At 41.8% G+C, this 22,272-nt stretch overlaps 2 protein-coding genes across 2 annotated transcripts in view; one reads left to right on the top strand and one right to left on the bottom strand.

Moving 5' to 3' along the window:
- The window catches only part of LOC129812791 (protein transport protein Sec23A), a 53,260-nt gene that overhangs the window by 6,001 nt on the left and 24,987 nt on the right, over positions 1 to 22,272 (bottom strand). The window contains exons 7-15 of the mRNA XM_055864667.1: positions 21,893 to 22,008; positions 21,442 to 21,565; positions 21,050 to 21,130; positions 20,722 to 20,811; positions 13,134 to 13,240; positions 12,189 to 12,342; positions 10,999 to 11,076; positions 10,625 to 10,786; positions 8,783 to 8,869 (exon numbers count right to left, since the gene is read on the bottom strand). Coding sequence (XP_055720642.1) covers positions 8,783 to 8,869; positions 10,625 to 10,786; positions 10,999 to 11,076; positions 12,189 to 12,342; positions 13,134 to 13,240; positions 20,722 to 20,811; positions 21,050 to 21,130; positions 21,442 to 21,565; positions 21,893 to 22,008 — 999 coding nt within the window. The remainder of the gene's footprint in view (positions 1 to 8,782; positions 8,870 to 10,624; positions 10,787 to 10,998; positions 11,077 to 12,188; positions 12,343 to 13,133; positions 13,241 to 20,721; positions 20,812 to 21,049; positions 21,131 to 21,441; positions 21,566 to 21,892; positions 22,009 to 22,272) is intronic.
- Positions 13,729 to 15,472, top strand: LOC129812793 (adenosine receptor A3-like). The gene is made up of 2 exons (XM_055864670.1): positions 13,729 to 14,772; positions 15,239 to 15,472. Exons 1-2 carry the CDS (start codon positions 14,082 to 14,084, stop codon positions 15,394 to 15,396), a joined length of 849 nt encoding a protein of 282 aa, XP_055720645.1. The 5' UTR covers positions 13,729 to 14,081; the 3' UTR covers positions 15,397 to 15,472.

Here is a 22,272-nt window from a genome sequence, read left to right as displayed (position 1 = left end):
GCTTCTTCCTTGCTGAGCGGCCTTTCAGGTTATGTAAATATAGGACTCGTTTTACTGTGGATATAGATACTTTTGTACGTGTTTCCTCCAGCATCTTCTCAAGGTCCTTTGCTGTTCTGGGATTGATTTGCACTTTTCGCACCAAAGTACGTTCATCTCTAGGAGACAGAACGCGTCTCCTTCCTGAGCGGTATGATGGCTGCGTGGTCCCATGGTGTTTATACTTGCGTGCTATTGTTTGTACAGATGAACGTGGTACCTTCAGGCATTTGGAAATTGCTCCCAAGGATGAACCAGACTTCTGGAGGTCTACAATTTTTATCTGAGGTCTTGGCTGATTTCTTTTGATTTTCCCATGATGTCAAGCAGAGGCACTGAGTTTGAAGGTAGGCCTTGAAATGTATCCACAGGTACACCTCCAATTGACTCAAATTATGTCAATTAGCCTATCAGAAGCTTCTAAAGCCATGACATTTTCTGGAATTTTCCAAGCAGTTTAAAGGCACAGTCAACTTACTGTATGTAAACCTCTGACCCACTGGAATTGTGATACAGTGAATTATAAGTGAACTAATCTGTATGTAAACAATAGTTGGAAAAATGACTTGTGTCATGCAAAGTAGATGTCCTAACCGACTTGCCAAAAGTATAAATTGTTAACAAGAAATTTGTGGAGTGGTTGAAAAACGAGTTTTAATGACTCCAACCTAAGTGTATGTAAACTTCCGACTTCAACTGTATGTGTTGTTTGTTGTCACTTATTAAGCATCCTAAGTATTTTATATATTTTTTTTGTGGTCAATATAAAGGATTGCTGTAGATCATGAGTTATTATTTTTCTTATTGCCATTATTTAGTTTTTTCCCACTTGAATTTCATATCCTGAGTATTCAGAAAATATTTTTAGCAAGGGGGGCATTGAGTTTTCACTACTGGTCAGGTATTTTAGGAGATAATCTGCAAATAAATGTAGTTTATATTCATGTTCACCAAATATTCATACCCGTTACGTTTGTGTCCTGTCTAATTATTTCTGCAAGCGGTTCAATTGGCAGTGCAAACAGGAGGGGGGGGGGGGGGACATCCTGTTCTTGTACCCCTTTCTAAAGCAATTTCATGAGATAATGTATACTGAACAAAAATATAAATGCAACATGCAACAATTTCAAGATTTTACTGAGTCACAGTTCATATAAGGAAATCAGTCAATTGAAAAATGAATTAGGCCCTAATCTATGGATTTCACATGACTAGGCACGGGTGCAACCATGGGTGGGCTAAGGGCATAGGCCCATCCACTTGGGAGCCAGCCCCTCCCACTGGGGAGCCAGGCTCAGCCAATCAGAATTAGTTTTTCCCCAGGAAAGGGCTTTATTACAGACAGAAATACTTCTCAGTTTCCTCAGCTGTCTGGGTGTCCTGGGCTGTCGTGGCAACACGTGGTCTGCGGTTTTTAGTCCTTTTATTTCAGCAAATGAAACATGGGACCAACAGTTTACATGTTGTATTTATATATTTTGTTCAATATATTATTTCTGTATATTTTTGCTTAAGGTCATTTATATAATATTTGTATTACATTTATTATTTCAGTTGGAAAGTTGAAAGCTTCAAAAGATTTGAATAGAAAAGACCATTCAAGACGGTCGAACGCCTTTTAGTATCAACAGCCATTATTGATAAAGTGAGTGTACAAAACATTAGGAATACTTGCTCTTTCCATGACAGACTGACCAGGTGAATCCAGGTGAAAGCTATGATCCCTTATTCATGTCACCTGTTAAATCCACTTCAATCAGTGGTTACCAACCGATCGTTTGCAATCGACTGGTCGATCTCCAAACCATTCTTAGTCGATCACCAAACATTTCTGAAAAAACCCCAACAATAAAGCCTTGTGTTCCTAATTTTTGTATTTGTTTTCGCATTGTTGGCGGTAGGTGCACTTGAATCAGCAGCCCTAGTGCCGGGAAGGCAAAGTGTTGAACTCCGCCTACTCGGAAGGTTGAACTCCGCCTACTCGGCAGGCCCAGAGATCAAATCAAGGGCACCTAAAGGCCTACCGCTGGCAAATCAGACAGCGTCTTTCTCCACAGTTTCCACGCGCCATAGACTGTAAAAGGAAGCCTCTAATGCACAGAAAAGTTGATCATGAGAGATTTCAAAACTTTTAAAACCATAACTAGAGAGAGACTCAACTAATACAGCAAAGAGCTGCTGTTTTTATGAGTAAGTTCATTTTAAGTTGTTATTCAGCACTATCAACACTTTGTTTAACAGTTTTATAAGCCATTAAATGCGTGTTCTCCCTACTTCCACTCACGCTACAACCAGCACTTCAGCTGCAATAAAAGAGTACAGCTCTTTTATTTCATTTCGATAAGCCTGCGTTGTTATTATTTGCGGCTTGTTTTTTTTTGTATGAAGGAATACATTACTTTCTCGGTTCATAGGAGTAACATGAATTGCTGCATGATGCAGAAATAATACAATGCGACTTAAGTTTTGCCATCAGTTGGAAGACTGTCTCTTTTTCTCAGTGGAGAGAGGAGGGACGGTGAGTCGGGTGATCAGCAGCCTCACCGCTGCTCCCTCCCTACCCTCAGACTGACCATCAGATGCAGGCCATCAGTCCAGTAAAAAAAGCTAATTATTATGCTCACTCAGCTGTCTCACAAGAAATAAAACAAATAATATTTTACCAGTGTGATCATATAGCTAAAATGTGGAAAATATAATTTCAAGAAGAACAACAACAATGGCAGGGCAATTCAAGTGTAGCCAATATGCAGTGATAATGTATTGGGCCTATAGCCTACTGCACAAACCTCATTGCTACAGAACTGGTTTTAATAGGTTTATGTTGCATAGGCTTATGTTTTTTAAGTAATGTAAAAAAAATCTGAGTGGTAGATCTCGAGTTGCATTTTGACGGAGAAAGTGATCTTGACTCAGAAAAGGTTGGTGACCACTGGTGTAGATGAAGGGGAGGAGACAGGTTAAAGAAGGATTTTTGAGCCTTGAGATAATTGAGACATGGATTGTGTATGTGTGCCATTCAGAAGGTGAATGGGCAAGACAAAAGATTTAAGTGCCTTTGAACGGGGTATGATAGTAGGTGCCAGGCACACCAATTTGAGTGTGTCAAGAACTACAACACTGCTAGGTTTCTTGTGTGTATCAAGAAGGACATCCAGCCAATTTGACACAACTGTGGGAAAAATTCATGTGGAAGGCTTGACACCTTGTGGAGTCCATGCCCCAAATAACTAAGGCTGTTCTGAAGAAAAAACGGAGTGTAACTCAATATTAGGAAGGTGTTCCTAATAGTTTTTTAGCGTATTAGAAAGAAATTCATGAACATGTTTCAGTTTAAGTGTCTAGTTTTTAAACCCTGTTTGATTGATATGTATCAAGTCTGGTAAGAATTTTGCCATTCTATTGCTGATGAGCTTTGTTATTATTTTATTTTCACAATTTATTAAACTTATGGGTCTGTAATCAGCAGGAGACAGTCCTGATGCTCCTGGTTTTAATATAACTGAAATAACTGTTCGATACATGGAACTAGGAAGCACTGAATTGAGTGACGCATGTTGTCATTTGTGTAAATAGGGGGGATACTTTATCCCAAAATGTTAAATAAAATTATGGGGAAGCCATCCATTACTGGTGCTTTTCTCAGAGTGAATGTTTTAACAGTGTCTAATATTTATTTTGGGGTGATCTCTGTTTTTAGTTATTACTTTTTGTCTGCTGATAACTTCTTCAGAGTTGTTGAGCCTAAAGGCGTCAGCATGCTTCAGTTCGGCTGGCGGCCTAGCCGAAGACGGCTAGGCGAACCGGACTAGTGTGCTCGCATGGTCCCTTAAAATACATTTAGCTTGAAAAACTTGAAAAAAGTGACAATAGTACTGTTTGTCCATTTAGAGAGACTGTAGCCAGTATACACTTCCTAAAAATAGTCCAAATGAATCTAAGATAACTCAATAAATCTGTCATTGATTTTGACGTTTTTGCCGAAGAGATCTTAGTCGCACAATTTTACATCTAATTAAGATGTTTGATGAAGTATTTCTTAATGAAAAAATTACCACGAAAACAAGTTGTCTCTTGTGGAATAACAACAAAGACTTTATTGAAGAATCCCTACTGTTGACCAATCACCAAAGAAGGGGCATAGCTTCGGCTACCGACTTCGGCTTGTGTGCCTGAACAACCAAAAAAAACAAAGTCCAAAACAAACAAAAACGCCACAAAACATTGTCATAATATATGCACAAACTCTTCCCAACCTCTTTTGGCTGGGAAGCATGCAGACGCCTTAAGAAGGGTGTAGGATCAGTCCAATTTTTGTTTAATTCTGATTTATATAGATTTTCATAGAAGCTTTGTTTCTAATTAACATTTGAATCTTTATCTTTTTAAATTATAACTGGATTGGCATATATCCGTTTGTGAGGGCTGCGAGATGTTTACCAGGTTTATTTCCCATTAAGTAGTATGCTTTATTTGAGTTTCACCTGTAGTTGTTGGCTCTCTGCAAAAGTAAAAGATCATATTCCAGCTTAAGTTCAAAGGGCTTTTCTAAAATAGTAATTTATTTTTCTTATATTTAAATGTTTTAAATCAGATTGAATTTCTGCAGAGAATGAGATTATCATTCCCCTAATGTACACATTAAAAGCATCCCAAAATTATATTGGGGGGGGGGCTTTTCTGTCTACATTGGTAATGGTGTTAATTCTTTACATTTACATATGTTTTTCAACAGGACAATGACCCATCACATTTCCAGGCTGTGCAAGGGCTATTTGACCAAGAAGGAGAGTGATGGAGTGCTCCATCAGATGACCTGGCCTCCACAATCCCCTGACCTCAACCAAATTCAGATGGTTTGGGATGAGTCTGACCGCAGAGTGAAGGAAAAGCAGCCAACAAGTGCTCAGCATATGAGGGATCTCCGTCAAGACTGTTGGAAAAGCATTCCAGGCGATACTGGTTGAGAGAATGCCAAGAGTGTGCAAAGATGTCATCAAGGTAAAGGGTGGCTATTTGAAGAATCTCAAATATAAAATATATTTTGATTTGTTTCACACTTTTCTGGTTACTATATGATTCCATATGTGTTATTTAATAGTTTTGATGTCTTCACTATTATTCTACAATGTAGAAAATTGTAAAAATAAAGAAAAACTCTTGAATGAGTAGGTGTTCTAAAACTTTTGACCAGTAGTGTAGAACGTGTGAGCATGTGGGCGCGGAGCAGACACTTAACACAGAACACACAAAAAACGAAAAGCAAAGTACAGCGTTATGCCGTTTTAGGGCTTTGGAGCTCCACCTCCAATCTCCTAATCTACCAAAAATCTTTGGATTATGTCCTTGTACATACATTGGAGAAAGACTGCCACTTAAGTATTGTGGTCAGTTTGTATTACCTTGTAAATTAAATTAAAGTATAGTGACTGGTGGGGGTCTACCTGGGGAGAGTGGGTTCACCGAGAGAATGAAGTGAGATGAGTGGAGGCTCAACACATACTTTAAAGAAGTGTCTGATGCCCTTGCAGTCACCCCATCCCAATCCCTCAGATAGAGACCCTCTCCACTCTCACCAATAACCACCATGGGATCTTAGCTATAATGACAAACAAGGAATAATAATGATTCGACAGCCTCTCTTAATCTGTCCAGAACTCTTTTTCATTTTACAGCAGGTTTGCAAGTCCTTCTCCACCTCCCAGTTTTCTCTCCACTTTACCCCACCCAAGCCAAGCTTGTCCCAACCTCCCCTCCTTGCCCACCCAAGCTAAGTTTGTCCCAACCTCCCATTCTTGCCAATCCTTACCCACCCAAGCTAAACTTGTCCCAATCTCCCATCTTTTTCCACCCTCCCTACCTCTGACACACATTTCCACTCATCAATCCACCCATCCATCCACCCATCCATTCTAATTCATACCCGCCCAACATATATATACCCTATGCATCCACACACCCATTCTCTCCCACACATATTCATCATCCCTCACTCCCATTCATATACACACACACCTACACATCTATAGAACAGTTATTGACATACATGCTATAGTCCCGTGTGGATTCGATTCCCACGGGGGGACCAGTACGAAAAAGGTATGCACTCTAGATAAGAGCATCTGCTAAAATTAAAAATTAAATGTAAAAAAATTCTGTGTCCATGTAGCCCATTAGCATCGGCTGCTTCTATCGTTACTTCATAGAGAAGAACAGTTACTCTGAGAAAGTAGAGTATAGATTGTATTGGGGGGAGGGGAAAAGGATATTGTCTCAACTTGTCTAAGGAATCACTGTATGTAGCCTCGTGCACTCATTGTTTTTTCTTACTTTGTCCTCCTCTCATAGCAAGGGGCTCTCCTCCAACTGGTAAGTTTTCTTGTAACTTGATTAGGGCTTCATCGGCGCTTGTGAATTCCATCCTTTTGGTCCCACAGCACTGTCGAGAAGCGGAGCAGCGACTTGATCCCCTTTTCCTCCAGTGACTGTCTAATCGAAATGTAATCCTTGTGTCCCTCTCTCAGCCTAGAAGACAGGTCCTGGACGAATCGAATGGATTCGTGAATTTTGATCTCCTTTCCCCCCGTGTCCTCAAAATGTTTATTTTTGTCTGATAGTTCCACAGTTTGAAGATTAAAATGCCTGGGTATTTAACGTTCTTCTGTTTCACGCCGATCCTATGGCGTTGTTCCAGATCTTCTGGTGATATATTCATGTAAAGTTCCTCTGATTTCAGTTTGACCACGTAGCTGGGAAGGCCTCCTTTTCCTCATCCTCCAGTAAGGACAATATACTCTCATGTTGTTTGATTTCAATAGGAAGCTCAGGTGGTGAATTTCCACTGAGGAAGTACACCAGTGTTTTACCAAAAAGCCTGGGACATGGCCTCAGTCGACCTCTCCTGACTTGGGGCCAAGGCAAAGCCGCTTGGGCTTTTGGGCAGCATTTACATAACACTAGCTAACTGTGAAGATGGATTTTTTCCCCTAATGCATTTGAGCCAATCAGTTGTGTTGTGACAAGGTAGGGGTGGTATACAGAAGATAGCGCTATTTGGTAAAATACCAAGTCCATATTAGGGCAAGAACAGCTCAAATAAGCAAAGAGAAACGACAGTCTATCATTACTTTAAGACATGAAGGTCAGACAATCCGGAAAATGTCAAGAACTTTGAAAGTTTCTTCAAGTGCAGTCGCAAAACCATTAAGAGTTAAGATGAAACTGGCTCTCATGAGGACCGCCACAGGAAAGGAAGACCCAGAGTTACCTCTGCTACAGAGGATAAGTTCATTAGAGTTAACTGCACCTCAGATTCCAGCCCAAATAAATTCTTCACAGTAACAGACACATCTCAAGCCTTCATGGTCGAATTGCTGCAAAGAAACCACTACTAAAGGTCACCAATAAGAAGGGACTTGCTTGGGCCAAGAAACACGAGCAATGGACATGAGACTAATGGAAATCAGTCCAAATGTGCGATTTTTGGTTCCAACCGCCGTGTCTTTGTGAGACGCAGAATAGGTGAATGGATGATCTCCACATGTGTGGTTCCCATCATGAAGCATGGAGAAGGTGTGATGGTGCTTTGCTGGTGACACTGTTGGTGATTTATTTTGAATTCAAGGCACACTTAACCAGCATGGCGACCACAGCATTCTGCAGCGATACGCCATCCCATCTGGTTTGCGCTTAGTGGGACTATCATTTGGTTTTCCACAGGACAATGACCCAAAACACACCTCCAGGCTGTGTAAGGTCTATTTCATCCAAGAAGGAGAGTAATGGAGTGCTGCATCAGATGACCTGGCCTCCACAATCACCTGACTTCAACCCAATTGACATGGTTTGGGATGAGTTTAACCGCAGAGTGACGGAAAAGCATATGTGGGAACTCCTTCAAGACCTTTGGAAAAGCATTCCTCATGAAGCTGGTTGAGATAATGCCAAGAGTGTACAAAGCGGTCATCAAGGTAAAGGGTGGCTACTTTGTAGAATCTCAAATCTCAAATATATTTTGATTTGTTTAAAACCTTTTTGGTTACTACATGATTTCATATGTGTTATTTCATAGTTTTGATGTCTTTACTATTATTCTATCATTTCTATAATAAAGAAAAACCCTTGAATGAGTAGGTGTCCAAACTTTTGACATATATATTTCTTTTTGGGGGGGGGGGGGGGGGGGGGGGGCATAAAAGACTGTAAGAACACCAGCAAATCAGCTCCAAGTGATTTTTAATTATGGAAATCTGTCCCAAAGTATGCTGACGCATAATAGAGAGGTATACAAATGTAAGCAAGGATTGAAATGATTATGTTTTAGTCAAATATTATATCTGTTTGCACTATTTGCAGTCAATTTGCAGTCTACAAATGATTTGTAATTATGTTCCGGCCCCCTGACCATCCACTGCGGCTGAATCTAGTTGATGATCCCTGCACAAGCGCAACACTGGCATTACAGTCCCCACTGCTCCCTCATCTATTCACAAATGTCAAATAAGGACAATAGTTTCTGGCTGCAACCTGAAATGAAATCAGTCTAGTGTTACGATAGAACAGGGATCATCAACTAGATACAGCCGCGTGACGATTTGTTGTTGAGTGGATGGTGAGGGGTTGGAACATAATACAAAATAACTTGTAGACTGCAAATTGACCGCAAGAAGCCCAAACAGATATAATATTTGATGTAGTCTGTTAATAGGTATGTTGATTATGATTGGATGACTGATGAACATACCTCGCCATGGTAGATGAGGATCTGGAAGAAGGTGTCCATGAGAAGGATGCGATCAGGAAGGATACTGCTACTGTCCAGCAACACAGGCTAGGAGAAGAAAAGAAGAAAAAGTTCTACATTTAAACCACATGTAAACAATACTAATAGCAGGATACTGAACACAGGCTAGGAGGAGAGAAACATGACACCATCTTAAACCACTGCCCTCTAAATGAAATGTCAACCTTCTAATGCAGCTCCAATCAATAATACTGTTTAATGAATAAAGCAGGTTTGTTGAGGTATGGGGGGGGGTTAATCCCAGACACTGATAGGAATGTCACAATATCGGCGTTTTCCAAAACAAATGTCACAACACACCAACTCCCATCTCAGGTACAAAAAAATACTATATCTTGTATAGTGTGTTGGCGTTTTAAAGGACGCAAACAGTGCAGATAGAGTGGTTCTGTTTATACGTGATGCCATCTGTTTGACAAGGGGCACGGAGATAAGAAGATTACTTTTTCAATGTTCAACAGGCGGGAGTAGACAGAATATAAAGTCAGAGCCAGTGGAAACATTACACCGCATCCCAAATGGCACCCTATTCCCTATATAGTGCACTAAGGTCAAAACTAGTGCACTATATAGGGAATAAGGTGTCAATTGAAAGGTAGCCTAGGTCTCTGCTAATCTAAAAAAGGAACAGCTGAAGCGCTGCGCCAGAAGAGTTTCACGGTTAAATGACTAAGACTAACATGCAGACCACACCGCTCGCGTTGCAAAATAAATTCACACATACATGTTATTCAATCATTACACCCACACTGCCTGCGCGCCTCAGCGAGCATCTGCTTGGCCAGGCACTAAAATAGAAATAGGTTCTATTTGTGACACTCAACGCACTGCAAGTCCGGCCTCTTCCATCTCCTCATTGGTTTTTAGGAGCATATACCCACGTGAGTGATTGAAAGATTAACTGACGTCCATACTCCAGTCGGTTGTAGTAATGCACCATAAAGTTGGTTGCCAACCGCCATATAAAGTCCAAAGAAGTAAAAAAGAAGCCAGAGGAAGGAGGAGATGACGAAAAAGGAATTTGGTTTACCATTTTATCTGTGGATTAATTGTCGGAGTAAAGGACCTTGTGCATTTCAGGTAAAATAACAACCAATGTTTATATCCCAGGACAAATTAGCTAGCAACAGTAAGCTAGCTAGCTAAATTGGCATAAATGTTTAATGCTTTTCGACCTGTCCACAAATTAGTATAATTGGTTCAGAGTTTGTTTTGTTATTTCAACCTGCGTGTCGTGATCGTGTCTGGTGTGAGGGTACAAAATCAACAGGCGCAGCCAGGTGCACGCACGCGTCCGGTTTGGTCAGCATGTAAGTCCCAAATGGCACCCCATTTTCAACATGTAGGGAATAAGGAGCCATTTGTGACGCAACCACTGTTAAATAACTTACCCTTTTCAGAGAGGTGTGCACTACGCTGTCTGTCTGTAAGGTGTTAAAAATCACACTGTTGATATCTGCACTGAAAGAAACGCTTGTTTGGAACACATTACTGTTCTCACACACACTACACTAATTAACCACAAGGTTATCTGTTATAAAAGGACCGGGGCATTTGTGCACTCTCTCCCTGTTGACCTGAGCAACACAGCTAGGCTTGCAGAATGTGAGTGGGAGGGAGATGGGAGAGTCAGAGAGATTGAGGTCTTCATAAGGCATCCATGATTTACATTTAGAAAGAAGAAGGAAAGCACATTTTTCAATGGAAAAATAAGTGTGTGAATGTCTGCTTGTGCATGTCTGTGTCTGTGTGTGTGTGTTGGTCTGTGTGTGTCGGTCTTACCTCTGGGGGCCCGTTGAAGGAGTAAGCATAGAGAATGGGTTGTATCATGATGAGAGACTGGGTCAGGTCCTGACGCATGAACTGGTGTCTGTAGTACGAGCTCTCATCTGGACTGTTGTTGAACACTTGCAGAAAGGGAGACCTTCTCAGATGGAACATAAACTGAGGGACAGGAGAAGCAGGTTTTAAAAACCATTCCATCAAGCTGCCAAAGCTATAATGTGCATTTTAAAATCCTCTTTATACAAAGACTGAAAAATAACTTTAAAAAAAATATTTTTACCGTTAAGCTATTTATAACACATCTGTGTACTAGCTATAACTGTGTTGTTCCACTAAAGAGCCAATCAGTCATTCAGCACATGATCACTTACCTGAGGATAGAGAGAAAAGGTTTCTGAGAAGCGGAAGGAGTTGGGATCATCCTTATGATAATCTCCAAACTTCTGACACTGGAAAGGAGAGAGAAAAAGGCAATGAAACAGGAGACCAACCAGAAAGTCCTGCCTGCAATGGAGTCTACACTTAAAAATTAAATGTGACTTCATCACACTACTTGAGCCTGCCTGCTAGCCTGGAAATAGCTACTTTCAATGGTTAGCAGTAGGAAATAATGATATTGTTACATATCAACATCTCCATTTAAAAAAAAAAAACTGGTCCATTTATGAAGGCTCTGTGGAGGGGAAAATAAAGCAGCCCCCTGCCTTGACCCCTGCCAATCTTCCATGTCATGTGTTGCTCTGTCTTACCCATAAGGCTCTGGCCAAAAGTCGTGCACTATAAAGGGAATGGGGTGCCATTTGGGATGCAGCCACTAGTATTTATGCTGCAGTAGTTTATGTGTCGGGGAGCTAGGGTCAGTCTGTTATATCTGGAGTACTTATCCTGTGTCCTGTGTGAATTTAAGTATGCTCTCTCTAATTCTCTCTTTCTTTCTCTCTCTCTCTCTCTCTCTCTCTCGGAGGACCTGAGCCCTAGGACCATGCCTCAGGACTACCTGCCATGATGACTCCTTGCTGTCCCCAGTCCACCTGGTCGTGCTGCTGCTCCAGTTTCAACTGTTCTGCCTGCGGCTATGGAACCCTGACCTGTTCACCGGACGTGCTACCTGTCCCAGACCTGCTGTTTTCAACTCTCTAGAGACAGCAGGAGCGGTAGAGATACTCTTAATGATCGGCTATGAAAAGCCAACTGACATTTACTCCTGAGGTGCTGACTTGTTGCACCCTCGACAACTACTGTGATTATTATTTGACCATGCTGGTCATTTATGAACATTTGAACATCTTGGCCATGTTCTGTTATAATCTCCACCCGGCACAGCCAGAAGAGGACTGGCCACCCCTCATAGCCTGGTTCCTCTCTAGGTTTCTTCCTAGGTTTTGGCCTTTCTAGGGAGTTTTTCCTAGCCACCGTGCTTCTACACCTACATTGCTTGCTGTTTGGGGTTTTAGGCTGGGTTTCTGTACAGCACTTTGAGATATCAGCTGATGTAAGACGGGCTATATAAATAAATTTGATTTGAAATTTGATTTGAATAGTAGTGAGAATACTGTCTTACCAGTCGGATGAGCTGTCTGTCCAGCCAGCGTAGCACGTCGGGACCCTCCTCCGTCTCAGCGCGATACACAGCCAGTCTGGCCATCAGGATGGCTGAGGCCTCCTGGTCAAATGATGCTGCAATGCTCTGGATCTGGGTCCCTGCATCTGCCCAGCTGAGAGGGAGGGGGAGGTGAGAGAGGCAGAGACAGAAAGAGGAGAGAAACAACCTGCATAAGCATTGCATATCATTTGACGCAAACACTTTAGTTTATTTCAGTTGTAAGGTTCTCCTTTATAAGGCAAGTGATACTACCAACACGAATCTCTACTATAGTTAGTATGGCTACATGAGTTAAATAAGGGATATGATGTCAGATGTTTTGTTCAGGTTGCTTTGACATTGAAAAGAATTTAAGCATAATAAGCCCTTTAAATGAGTAAGTCCACCCCAAGTAAACTGAACTGATGTTTTAAAAAGAGTCTGGGACTCTGCTTATCTATACAAATTTCCACTTGCCACTGCCCTGTCACATGTTGAGCATTGTATAAACACAGATCTCATAAGGTAAAATACAATAAAATACAATAACAAACATGAACGTCAACATTGATCAAACCCCATACTGAGAGTTACATCACAGCTCAGTTAGTATCTACAAAAATACACATTTAACAGTAACAACCAAGATAATCTCCTCCTCTGATCACAAGACAACAAACACACTTTGCCCTCTTTCCCTATCGCGTTGCTATGGAAACAGGATGCATTTGCAGATGCAGTTCCATAGTGGAATAAAAGTGGTAGATAAAGCTTAAAGTCTGTAGTTACTTTGAAAAGAAGATGTGAATGATGAATCAAATCCAGATTCATATGCTTGTGTGTTTTTATAAGTTTTATGTTTTGAAGTGAGTTAAATACGCAATCTGTGTGTGTGTATGTGCGCGCATGTGTGTGTGTATTTACTTTCTGGCTGTGGTGGTGACTCGGATGCGTTTCTGTCCACTGGAGTGTTGGTACTGGGTGACGTACTGGACCGCGCCTCGGCCCCCCTGGGGTATAGGTGCATTATGCTGTGTAGAGAGGAGACAAGAACAGTTGGTAGGATCATTAGAAAACAATTGAGAACAAGTTATCTGATTATAAATGTAGACATGCACATGTTATAAAACAATGCCAAGATATGATAAATGTAAATTACCCATCTAACTAGGCTAATATAAGTTGGTGGTGCCTGTGAGTTTTATTCAAATGGTTTGCCCTGTACAAACACACATAATTGCTACTGTCTTCTGGACAACTTTCAGAACAACTGAAATAATTGGGTGATATGAGGGGGCTTAATAATTCATAATAATTCATTAATAATTCATGATTGGGAGCTTAGATCGAATTAGAGGCACGCTCCTTACCAATAACCCCAAAAACACTCCAGAGCCAAATGGCTCATTAACTGTGCTGCAGCCATTAGAGTGGAGGAGAGGATATTGGATCTCAAGCTTCTGTTTACACAGAGAGCATCTCTCTCCCTCTCTCACTCCTCAAAAATCTAGTGCTTGAAAGTGAGTTGTTCTGGTCTGTTTCTCGTTCCCTTCCACACTCTAATAGATAGTGTATAGTAAGGAGCAAGCTAAGCCCTTGTACTGGACTCCACAGGCCGGAGAATAGGAGGATAGCTTGATGACTTGGAGAGGACCATCCCCTCCCAGAGAACAGCAGGACACTGACACATCACAACAGCAACCGGTTCCCTGGAGCCACAGAGGATCGACACACACAGGATAACGTGACTTTACACGTCAGACTCTGTCCACCAGTCAGTCAGTCAGCCAGTCAAGTCAGCCAGTCAGTGCTCATGGACTGAACCAGGCGAGAGGAGAGTTAGCAGCCAGCCAACCCAGGGAGGCCGTGAGGATGCCGGTGGCCCAGGTCTATGCAGCTCTGATGGTGGTCTCCAGTCTGTGCTCTGTGTGTGGTAATGTGGTTTTATTACTGGTGGTTCTTCTCAACAAGGAGCTCCGCACCGAAACCTGGGCCCTGACCCTGAGCTTCTGCCTAAGTGACCTAGCCCTTGGTCTCTCCATCATTCCCTTCGGAGTCCACAACAGCCTGTTCAGAACGCAGGGCTACCCCAGCGACGGGCTTCTCTGCCAGGGCAGCGCCTTCCTCTACCTGCTTCTTCAGCTGGCCTCCATCCACTCCCTGACCTGGGCCACCATCGACAAGTTTACAGAGATCTGTTTCGCCCTGAGCTACAGCACCATCTGCACGTCCAGGAGGACCAGGTTGGTGCTGGTCCTGGTGTGGCTCTACAGCCTGATCAACGCAGCCTTGCCCCTGCTGGGCTTCGGCCGCTACAGCTACAGCAGCACCAGGTTCCTGTGTGCACCCAGCTTCCAGCCAGACTACAGGGGCTTCAGTCTGCTCTTCATCGTGGTCGGGATCATAGTACCCATACTCATCATGTGCTCCATGTATGCGTACATTGTGTATATTGTGAGGAAACAGGTGCGGCGAGGGACGTTTGTTTGCAATGACCAGCACTGTTTTTATGTCCCTGCTAATAACTACTTCAGGAGCTCCTTAGTGATGGTGGCAACTGTGGGTGAGTCTCATTGGTGCTTAACCTTGTGAATAGTACAGTGAAGCTATTGATTTGTTGATGTCATTTATTTCAAACAAAGCCAGGCATAAGCCTTTGATATAACCCTTTGATATACTCTGACCACTGAGAACAGACACAGAATAAAAGCCTTTTATGTAAGGAACAAATGCTAACAAAATGTCAAGGTCCATCAGTGGCTGTTATTCACATTTTTCTGTTGGCTACATTTGTAGACGGTGAAATTCAGTCTTCTTGAATTTGTTAATATTAATGTGCTACAATAACATTACACACATCACAATAAGGCTCATTGTTATATATTTGCGAGATTCCATAAATATACCAAATAGAATTCTTGTAACGTTCCCGTAATTGGTCAAATAATACTGTCTGTATTTCTCCATAAATATACTTTTGTAACGTAATTACTCTGATAATCTCCTGTCTTAATTCTCTCCATTGTAAGTGTGCCTGCTAGTGTGCTGGCTGCCTTACATCACCACCTGTTTCTATGAGACGTTCAGTGGCCATGACCCGCCAGCAGCAGCCTCAGCCGTGGCTACCTGGCTCATCCTCCTCACCTCCGCTCTCAACCCATGGATCAACTCCATGACTCAGACGTAAGCAATAGCCAACAACTGCTGGCTGGGCGCCGATGACATGGACGTCGATTAAGGCAGCCCCTTGCACCTCTCTGATTCAGAGGGGTTGGGTTAAATGCGGAAGAAACATTTCAATTGTGCAACTGAATAGGTATCCCCTTTCAACTTCCCCTTAATAGCCCCAAACAAACAGTCATTCAGACAATATAAAGTCATTTCAATGCTGTGTCTCAGGAAGAATAAGGCTCAATCTTATGAAGCTGTTATACCTCAATATAAAGCAACTCAATATACTTGTGGTCCATCAATGGCCACAGTAAACCAAAATCAGAGGGAATTGAAAAGTGATCAACTCCATGATTCAGACGTAAGGGATAACCAATAGGGCTGGGACCTGACAATACTATCAAGATACTTAGGTGCCAATACAATATGTATTGCGATTCTCACAATTCTATATGTATTGCGATTCGATAATGCGACTTTATTGTGATTTGATGTTCCAAACATGTTGTAGGGCGTTCACTCATGCTCTAGAATGTAGTGAAATACAGGTCAATTCAAGAGGGTGCTACTAAATGAATGTCTAAATGTGACTTTCTTTAGCCGATGTCATTATGAATCACATAAAATAAATCATCAGATTGTTCCCTACAACATTACAACCTTAATATGCTTGTACTTAACAGTGTTGATGAAATAAGAACGTTTGCTGTGACCACTGCTAGTTTAGATCGCACAGCTCTTTGTTGTATCTCTTCCATATTTTAGTGTTGGGAGGTGGTAACATTTGGTCCAAAGCATGGAAACACCTCCAATCAAAATCAACTTGATACCCTCCTCATTTTCATCTCCAAATCCATGGGTTTCTATTCCTCTAACCCCAGTCAATCAACGTTGAGAGGGGCTGTTTCTATGGAGATTTAAATAGAAAGACTCTTTTTTTGGGTTAGTTTTGTGTGTGTGTATATATACAGTGCATTCGGAAAGTATTCAGACCCCTTGACTTTTCCCACATTTTGTTACGTTACAGCCTTATTCAAAAATTGATTATATAAAACAAATCCTCAGTAATCTACACACAATATCCCATCATAACAAAGCGAAAACAGGTTCAGAAATGTTTGCAAATTTATTAAAAACAGAAATACCTTATTTACACAAGTATTCAGCCCCTTTGCTATGAGACTCAAAATTGAGCTCAGGGGCATCCTGTTTCCATTGATCATCCTTGAGATGTTTCTACAATTTGATTGGAGTCCACTTGTGGTAAATGTAATTGATTGGACACTATTTGGAAAGGCACAGCCGGTCTATATAAGGTCCCACAGTTGACAGTGCATGTCAGAGCAAAAACCAAGCTATGAGGTCGAAGGAATTGTCCGTAGAGCTCAGAGACAGGATTGTGTCGAGGCACAGATCTTAGGAAGGGTACCAAAACAATTCTGCAGCATTGAAGGTCCCCAAGAACACAATGGCCTTCGTCATTCTTAAATGGAAGATGTTTGAAACCACTAAGACCCTTCCTAGAGCTGGCCGCCCGGCCAAACTGAGCAATCGGGGGAGAAGGGCCTTGGTCAGGGAGGTGACCAAGAACCCAATGGTAACTCTGGCAGAGCTCTAGACTTCCTCTGTGGAGATGGGAGAACCTTCAAGAGAACCTTCCATCTCTGCAGCACTCCACCAATCAGGCCTTTATGGTAGACTGGCCAGACGAAAGCCACTCCTCAGTAAAAGGCACATGACAGCGCGCTTGGAGTTTGCCAAAAGGCACCTAAAGAATCTCAGACCATGAGAAACAAGATTGTCTGGTCTGATGAAAACACTTTGGCCTGAATGCTAAGCGTCACATCTGGAGGAAACCTGGCACCATCCCTACGGTGAAGCATGGTGGTGGCAGCATCATGCTGTGTGGATGTTTTTAAGCGGCAGGGACTGGGAGACTAGTCAGGATCGAGACAAAGATTAACGGAGCAAAGTACAGAGAGATCCTTGATGGAAACCTGATCCAGAGCGCTCAGGACCTGACTGGGGCGAAGGTTCACCTTCCAACAGGACAATGACCATAAGCACACAGCCAAGACAACACAGAAGTAACTTCGGGATAAGTCTGAATGTCCTTGAGTGTCCCAGCCAGAGCCCGGACTTGAACCTGATCAAACATCTTTGAAGAGACCTGAAAATAGCTGTGCAGTAAAGCTCCCCATCCAACCTGACAGCACTTGAGAGGATCTGCAGAGAAGAAACTCCCCAAATACAGGTGTGCCAAGCTTGTAGCGTCATACCCAAGAAAACTCCAGGCTGTAATTGCTGCCAAAGGTGCTTCAACAAAGTACTGAGTAAAGGGTCTACTTATGTAAATATGATATCAGTTTTTATAAGTAATAAATTAGCTAACATTTCTAAAAACATGTTTTTGCTTTGTCATTATGGGGTATTGTGTGTAGATTGATGAGGGGGAAAAACTATTTAATACATTTTAGAACAAGGCTGTAACGTAACAAAATGTGGAAAAAGTCAAGAGGTCTGAAGACTTTCCGAAGGCACTGTATATTATTTAGTAGTCCTATATGTAAAGACAAGACTACATTAAGAATAGTCTGATGGATGACAATACTATCACTTGTGAATGATGTATTTATTATCACTTGTGAATGATGCCTATAGTGTGCAGTAAACAAGAAACAGCGCATGCCTTTTTTTGGTGACTTTTTCAAATCATAGTCGCACACCTCATCTAGCCTAGCCCATAGGCCTTATTGTTTGATAAGGTTTGTATCACAACTAAAGCGGCCTAATAACTTCTTAAAATTAAGTACATTAATCCGCTTTACAACTGGTGTAGAGCCTAACTGGCATACATTGGATGACATGGGTCCCATTATGCCTGGCAAAAACCAAACACTGCATTCCACAGTAAGAGCCTCATATCAATGGTCAAGCATGGTGATGGTTTGAGGATGCTTTGCTGCCTCATGACCTGGACGACTTGCTTTAATAGAAGGAACCATGAATTCTGCTCTGTATCAGAGAATTGAGCTGAAGTTAAGTGCAGCTGGGTCATGCAGCAAGACAATGATCCAAAACAAACAATCAAGACTACATGAAAATGGCTAAAAAGCAACACATTTGAAGTTTTGGAATGAACTAGTCAAAGTCTAGACCTAATCCCAATTGGGATGTCGTGGCCAGACTTGAAACAAGCAGTTCATGCTTGAAAACCCACAAATGTCACTGAGTTACAGCAGTTCTGCATGAAAGAGTGGGCCAAAATTCCTCAACAGCGTTGTGAGAGACAACAACTACAGAAAGCGTTAGGTTGGTTGGAGTCATTGCAGCTAAAGGTGGCACAACCAGTTATTGAGTGTAAGGGGGCAATTACTTTTTCACACAGGGGCATTGGGTGTTACATAACTTTGTTTATGAAATATGGAATTGTTGTGTTATTTGTTCACTCAGGTTCCCTTTATCTAATATTTGGTTTTGGTTGAAGATCTGATAACATTCAGTATCAAAAATATGCAAAAGTAAAGTAAATTAGAAGGGGGACAAATACTTTTTCATGGCACTGTACGTAATATTTCTACAAATCGATACTTGGGAGTCAAAATATTGAGATAAAATCATCCAAAATAATAATATGTAACTCTAGGATCTTTTCCAACAACACTTACAATCAATATCCCAAACAGTCATTCAATAATATAGTGAGTAGTTCTCTCTCTCTTTCAACAAATATAAAGACCAGTCCAACTTCCCCCACATTTCAAGAATGAGGCTCAATCTTGTACAGGTGATATGAAGGTCCCTCAGTAGCCAATTGAAACAAATCCTGATGGAATTGAAAAGCTAGCTCCAGTACATTTCTAAATGACGACTGTTATGAGGGGGAAAAGCTGAGCGCTTGAGATTATGAAATTAGCTTCTCAATGTTGGAGCAGAGCTGTAGAGCCGATGATGCCGAGTGGCTGGCTGGCAACACGGCATTGTTGGTTATTTTCTCTACCCCTCTCTCTCTCTCCCTCTCCTTAATTCAATCTCACTCACTCCCTCTCTTTTACTCGCTCCCCCTCCCATCTCTTTCTCGCTCCCTCTCCCTCTCAGGCGCTACAGAGCGGCTCTGCGGAAAAGCCTGAATAAAATACGACGGCTGTTCCAACGCCCTCTGAAGAACTCCTGCCCACAGAGCACCGCCATCCAACTTGAGATAGTGAGCCAAGATCACCACCATTACAACATCTCCAACCCATCACTCTTGTCAGAAACCAACTCCAAAACAGGGTCACCAGAGGCCAAGTCCATGTCAGAGGAGACTATGGAGGATGGTAAAGACACTATGGACACTACACTAGGCTAGGACTCTGTCACTGTGGAGCCACCTGGAAAACTAGCCTGACTAGAGACTAAAATACAGACCAACTACAGACTTAATTTTATGAATCCCAGGACTTCCTGAAAAAAAAGTGGCAATTGTTACTGAGTGAACAAAATTATTTAATGAAATGAAATACAATACAGGTTGGGACTAAACACCAGAGAAGGACCATATGAAGGATCATTGTGGCGACAGGATGCAACAGACTGACAGTCTCTAAAATGACCAATGGGATTGTGACACTTATGTCTTAAGTGGATCTATACACCAAGACCACCATATCAGCGATCTTATCTGTTCTGTTTCTAACTAAAAAGGTTAGCTTACAATGCACATTGTACAGTCAATCAGGGACATTGGACTATTGTCTGTTTGAACTACAATGTTGAACTATAATGTTTGAACTAGATTGCAGACTGTACTAAACTGTACATATACAAACATTACTGTCTGTCCAAATGTGTTCTTCCTCAATAAATATACATATGGCAACACTGCCTATCTAAAATCATTGAAAATGTAATCTTTCAGTTTATCATAACTGGATGTATTGTATTAAAATGAATGTGATCATCTCAATTACATTTACAGATCCATCTTATTCTACTGTATGTTTCATAAAGAGGCCATAGTGGTTTAATATACGAGCACACCATCTGGTGGCATAGTGATGTTGTTGCACCTCTATCCAGTACCTCTGACCAGCCCAGTACAGCAGTGGAAGAGATCATTATGGAACAACTAGTACCCTCTATGGTGGTGCAATCAAATTCTCTGAGTCTTTGGCACAAGTGGAACATTGCTCTGTGGATCACCTAATCTCAGATGACTGTGATATAAAAACGACTACTGAGCAATCTTGACAATAAAAAGCTTTTAACACAAAATATGGCAACATAACACAAAATATGGCAGTTATTGCCAAAAGTAGCTTAGTGATCACAATCCAGAGTGTATAATATGAAGGCATACCTGATTGACTACCTCAAAGTACACTGCCAGAGTGGTGTTATGGTCAAGACCACATATCTTCCATTGAGATGTGCCCCCTGTTCCAATTTCCTTTAAGGAAACAAACAGAAGGGATCAGTATCAGAATTACATTGTTCTAGAAGGGATCAGAAACAGAGCAACGTTGATACATCTTCTTCGGCAGAGATTCAGGACACACAATATTCTGGATTAACAACTACAGTTACAAAAGGGTTAACCGGTCAAAAGTACAAGTCTGTTCTGCATATCAGCTGATCGATGATGTAGAGTATTCGGTCACTGTTCTATGTATTTGACATCGACTCACATTTTCAGACACACACGGTCCTTTGGCATTTAATGACACACATGGCCCGATGGCTCCTGAAATCTTGATCTCTCGAGACGTCTGAAATTAAGAAGGACAGATGATATTAGAAGATATTAGCAGTTTGCGCACAATTCTATTTGGTAAATACAAAGTCAAGAAATATGATATTTCCCATAGAGTTTTATGGATAGAATCAACTATCCAAGAGAGCATGTCGCTCTGTTCCAATATCCACACTACGTAGAAGCAATGTATTGGGTATGCGTAGATATTGGAACAGTGGCTGTGTTCTAAAATTACACCCTATTCCTTAAAAGTGCACTACTAGTACACTATATTAGGTACAACAGTACCATTTCAGACACCGCCAGTCTGTGCAATGGCTCTACCTTTATCTCCAGAGTGCCAGCGAAGGCCATCTTGAAGGCTCCAGCCACATCTTTGGTAAAGACCCTCTGGAAGGTTTGTTTGAATAGTGAGGTGTTGAAAGAGTCTGCCATCACCATGTAGCCTCTGCAAAACAGATATACTCATAGGAGTTCAACTATACATAGGGTGAATCTCAGAAGTCTCTCTTCGCCGCCTCCTCTCTCCTTCCTTCTCTTCCTCAAAGCATCAGACGAGAGCATTGGAGAAGAACAGAGGACAAACTCTCCTCTTACTATGTGAGGAGCCAGTGTTAATGACATATGTGTGTGTGTTCAGCGTATCAATGGCACTCTATTCCCTATGTAGTGCACTACTTTTGACAGGGCCTTGTAAGCCCTGGTCAAAGTAGTGAACTATATAGGGAGCCATTTTGGACTCAGCCTGTGTGTTCACCAGACAGGGTGTCCTCACCCGGTGTGATTGGAACAACACTTCATCTCCAGCAGTCCGGTCTGGTCCAGAGCACAGGCATAGATGTCTATGATGTGGCCGTTGGTGGAGGCACGGCTCGCCAATGCCTCGTAATGCTGAAAATGAAGAAAAGGGTTTTACCCCAACTTAAAAAGGGGTGGTGGGCGTGGCAGAGGACGTGGCACTACGCTCACTGGGCGTGGTTGAATTTCAGAGAACATTTTAGAGGCCTCCCATGTTGGTGGTGTAGAGATGTTTTTGCATTTTTAAGTCAATTTCCTGTAATTCTACACATTTCTTCATTGAGCTGAGAGAAAAGTTTAAAACTGTAAAGGACATTTCCTGCAATTCTACACATTTTGCCATGGATCTGAAATAAA

The sequence above is a fragment of the Salvelinus fontinalis genome, chromosome 16 (assembly GCF_029448725.1).
Source record: "Salvelinus fontinalis isolate EN_2023a chromosome 16, ASM2944872v1, whole genome shotgun sequence".
Lineage (NCBI taxonomy): Eukaryota > Metazoa > Chordata > Actinopteri > Salmoniformes > Salmonidae > Salvelinus > Salvelinus fontinalis.
Note: the sequence above shows the minus strand (reverse complement) of the source record. Positions and strands in the feature narration are given on the sequence as shown.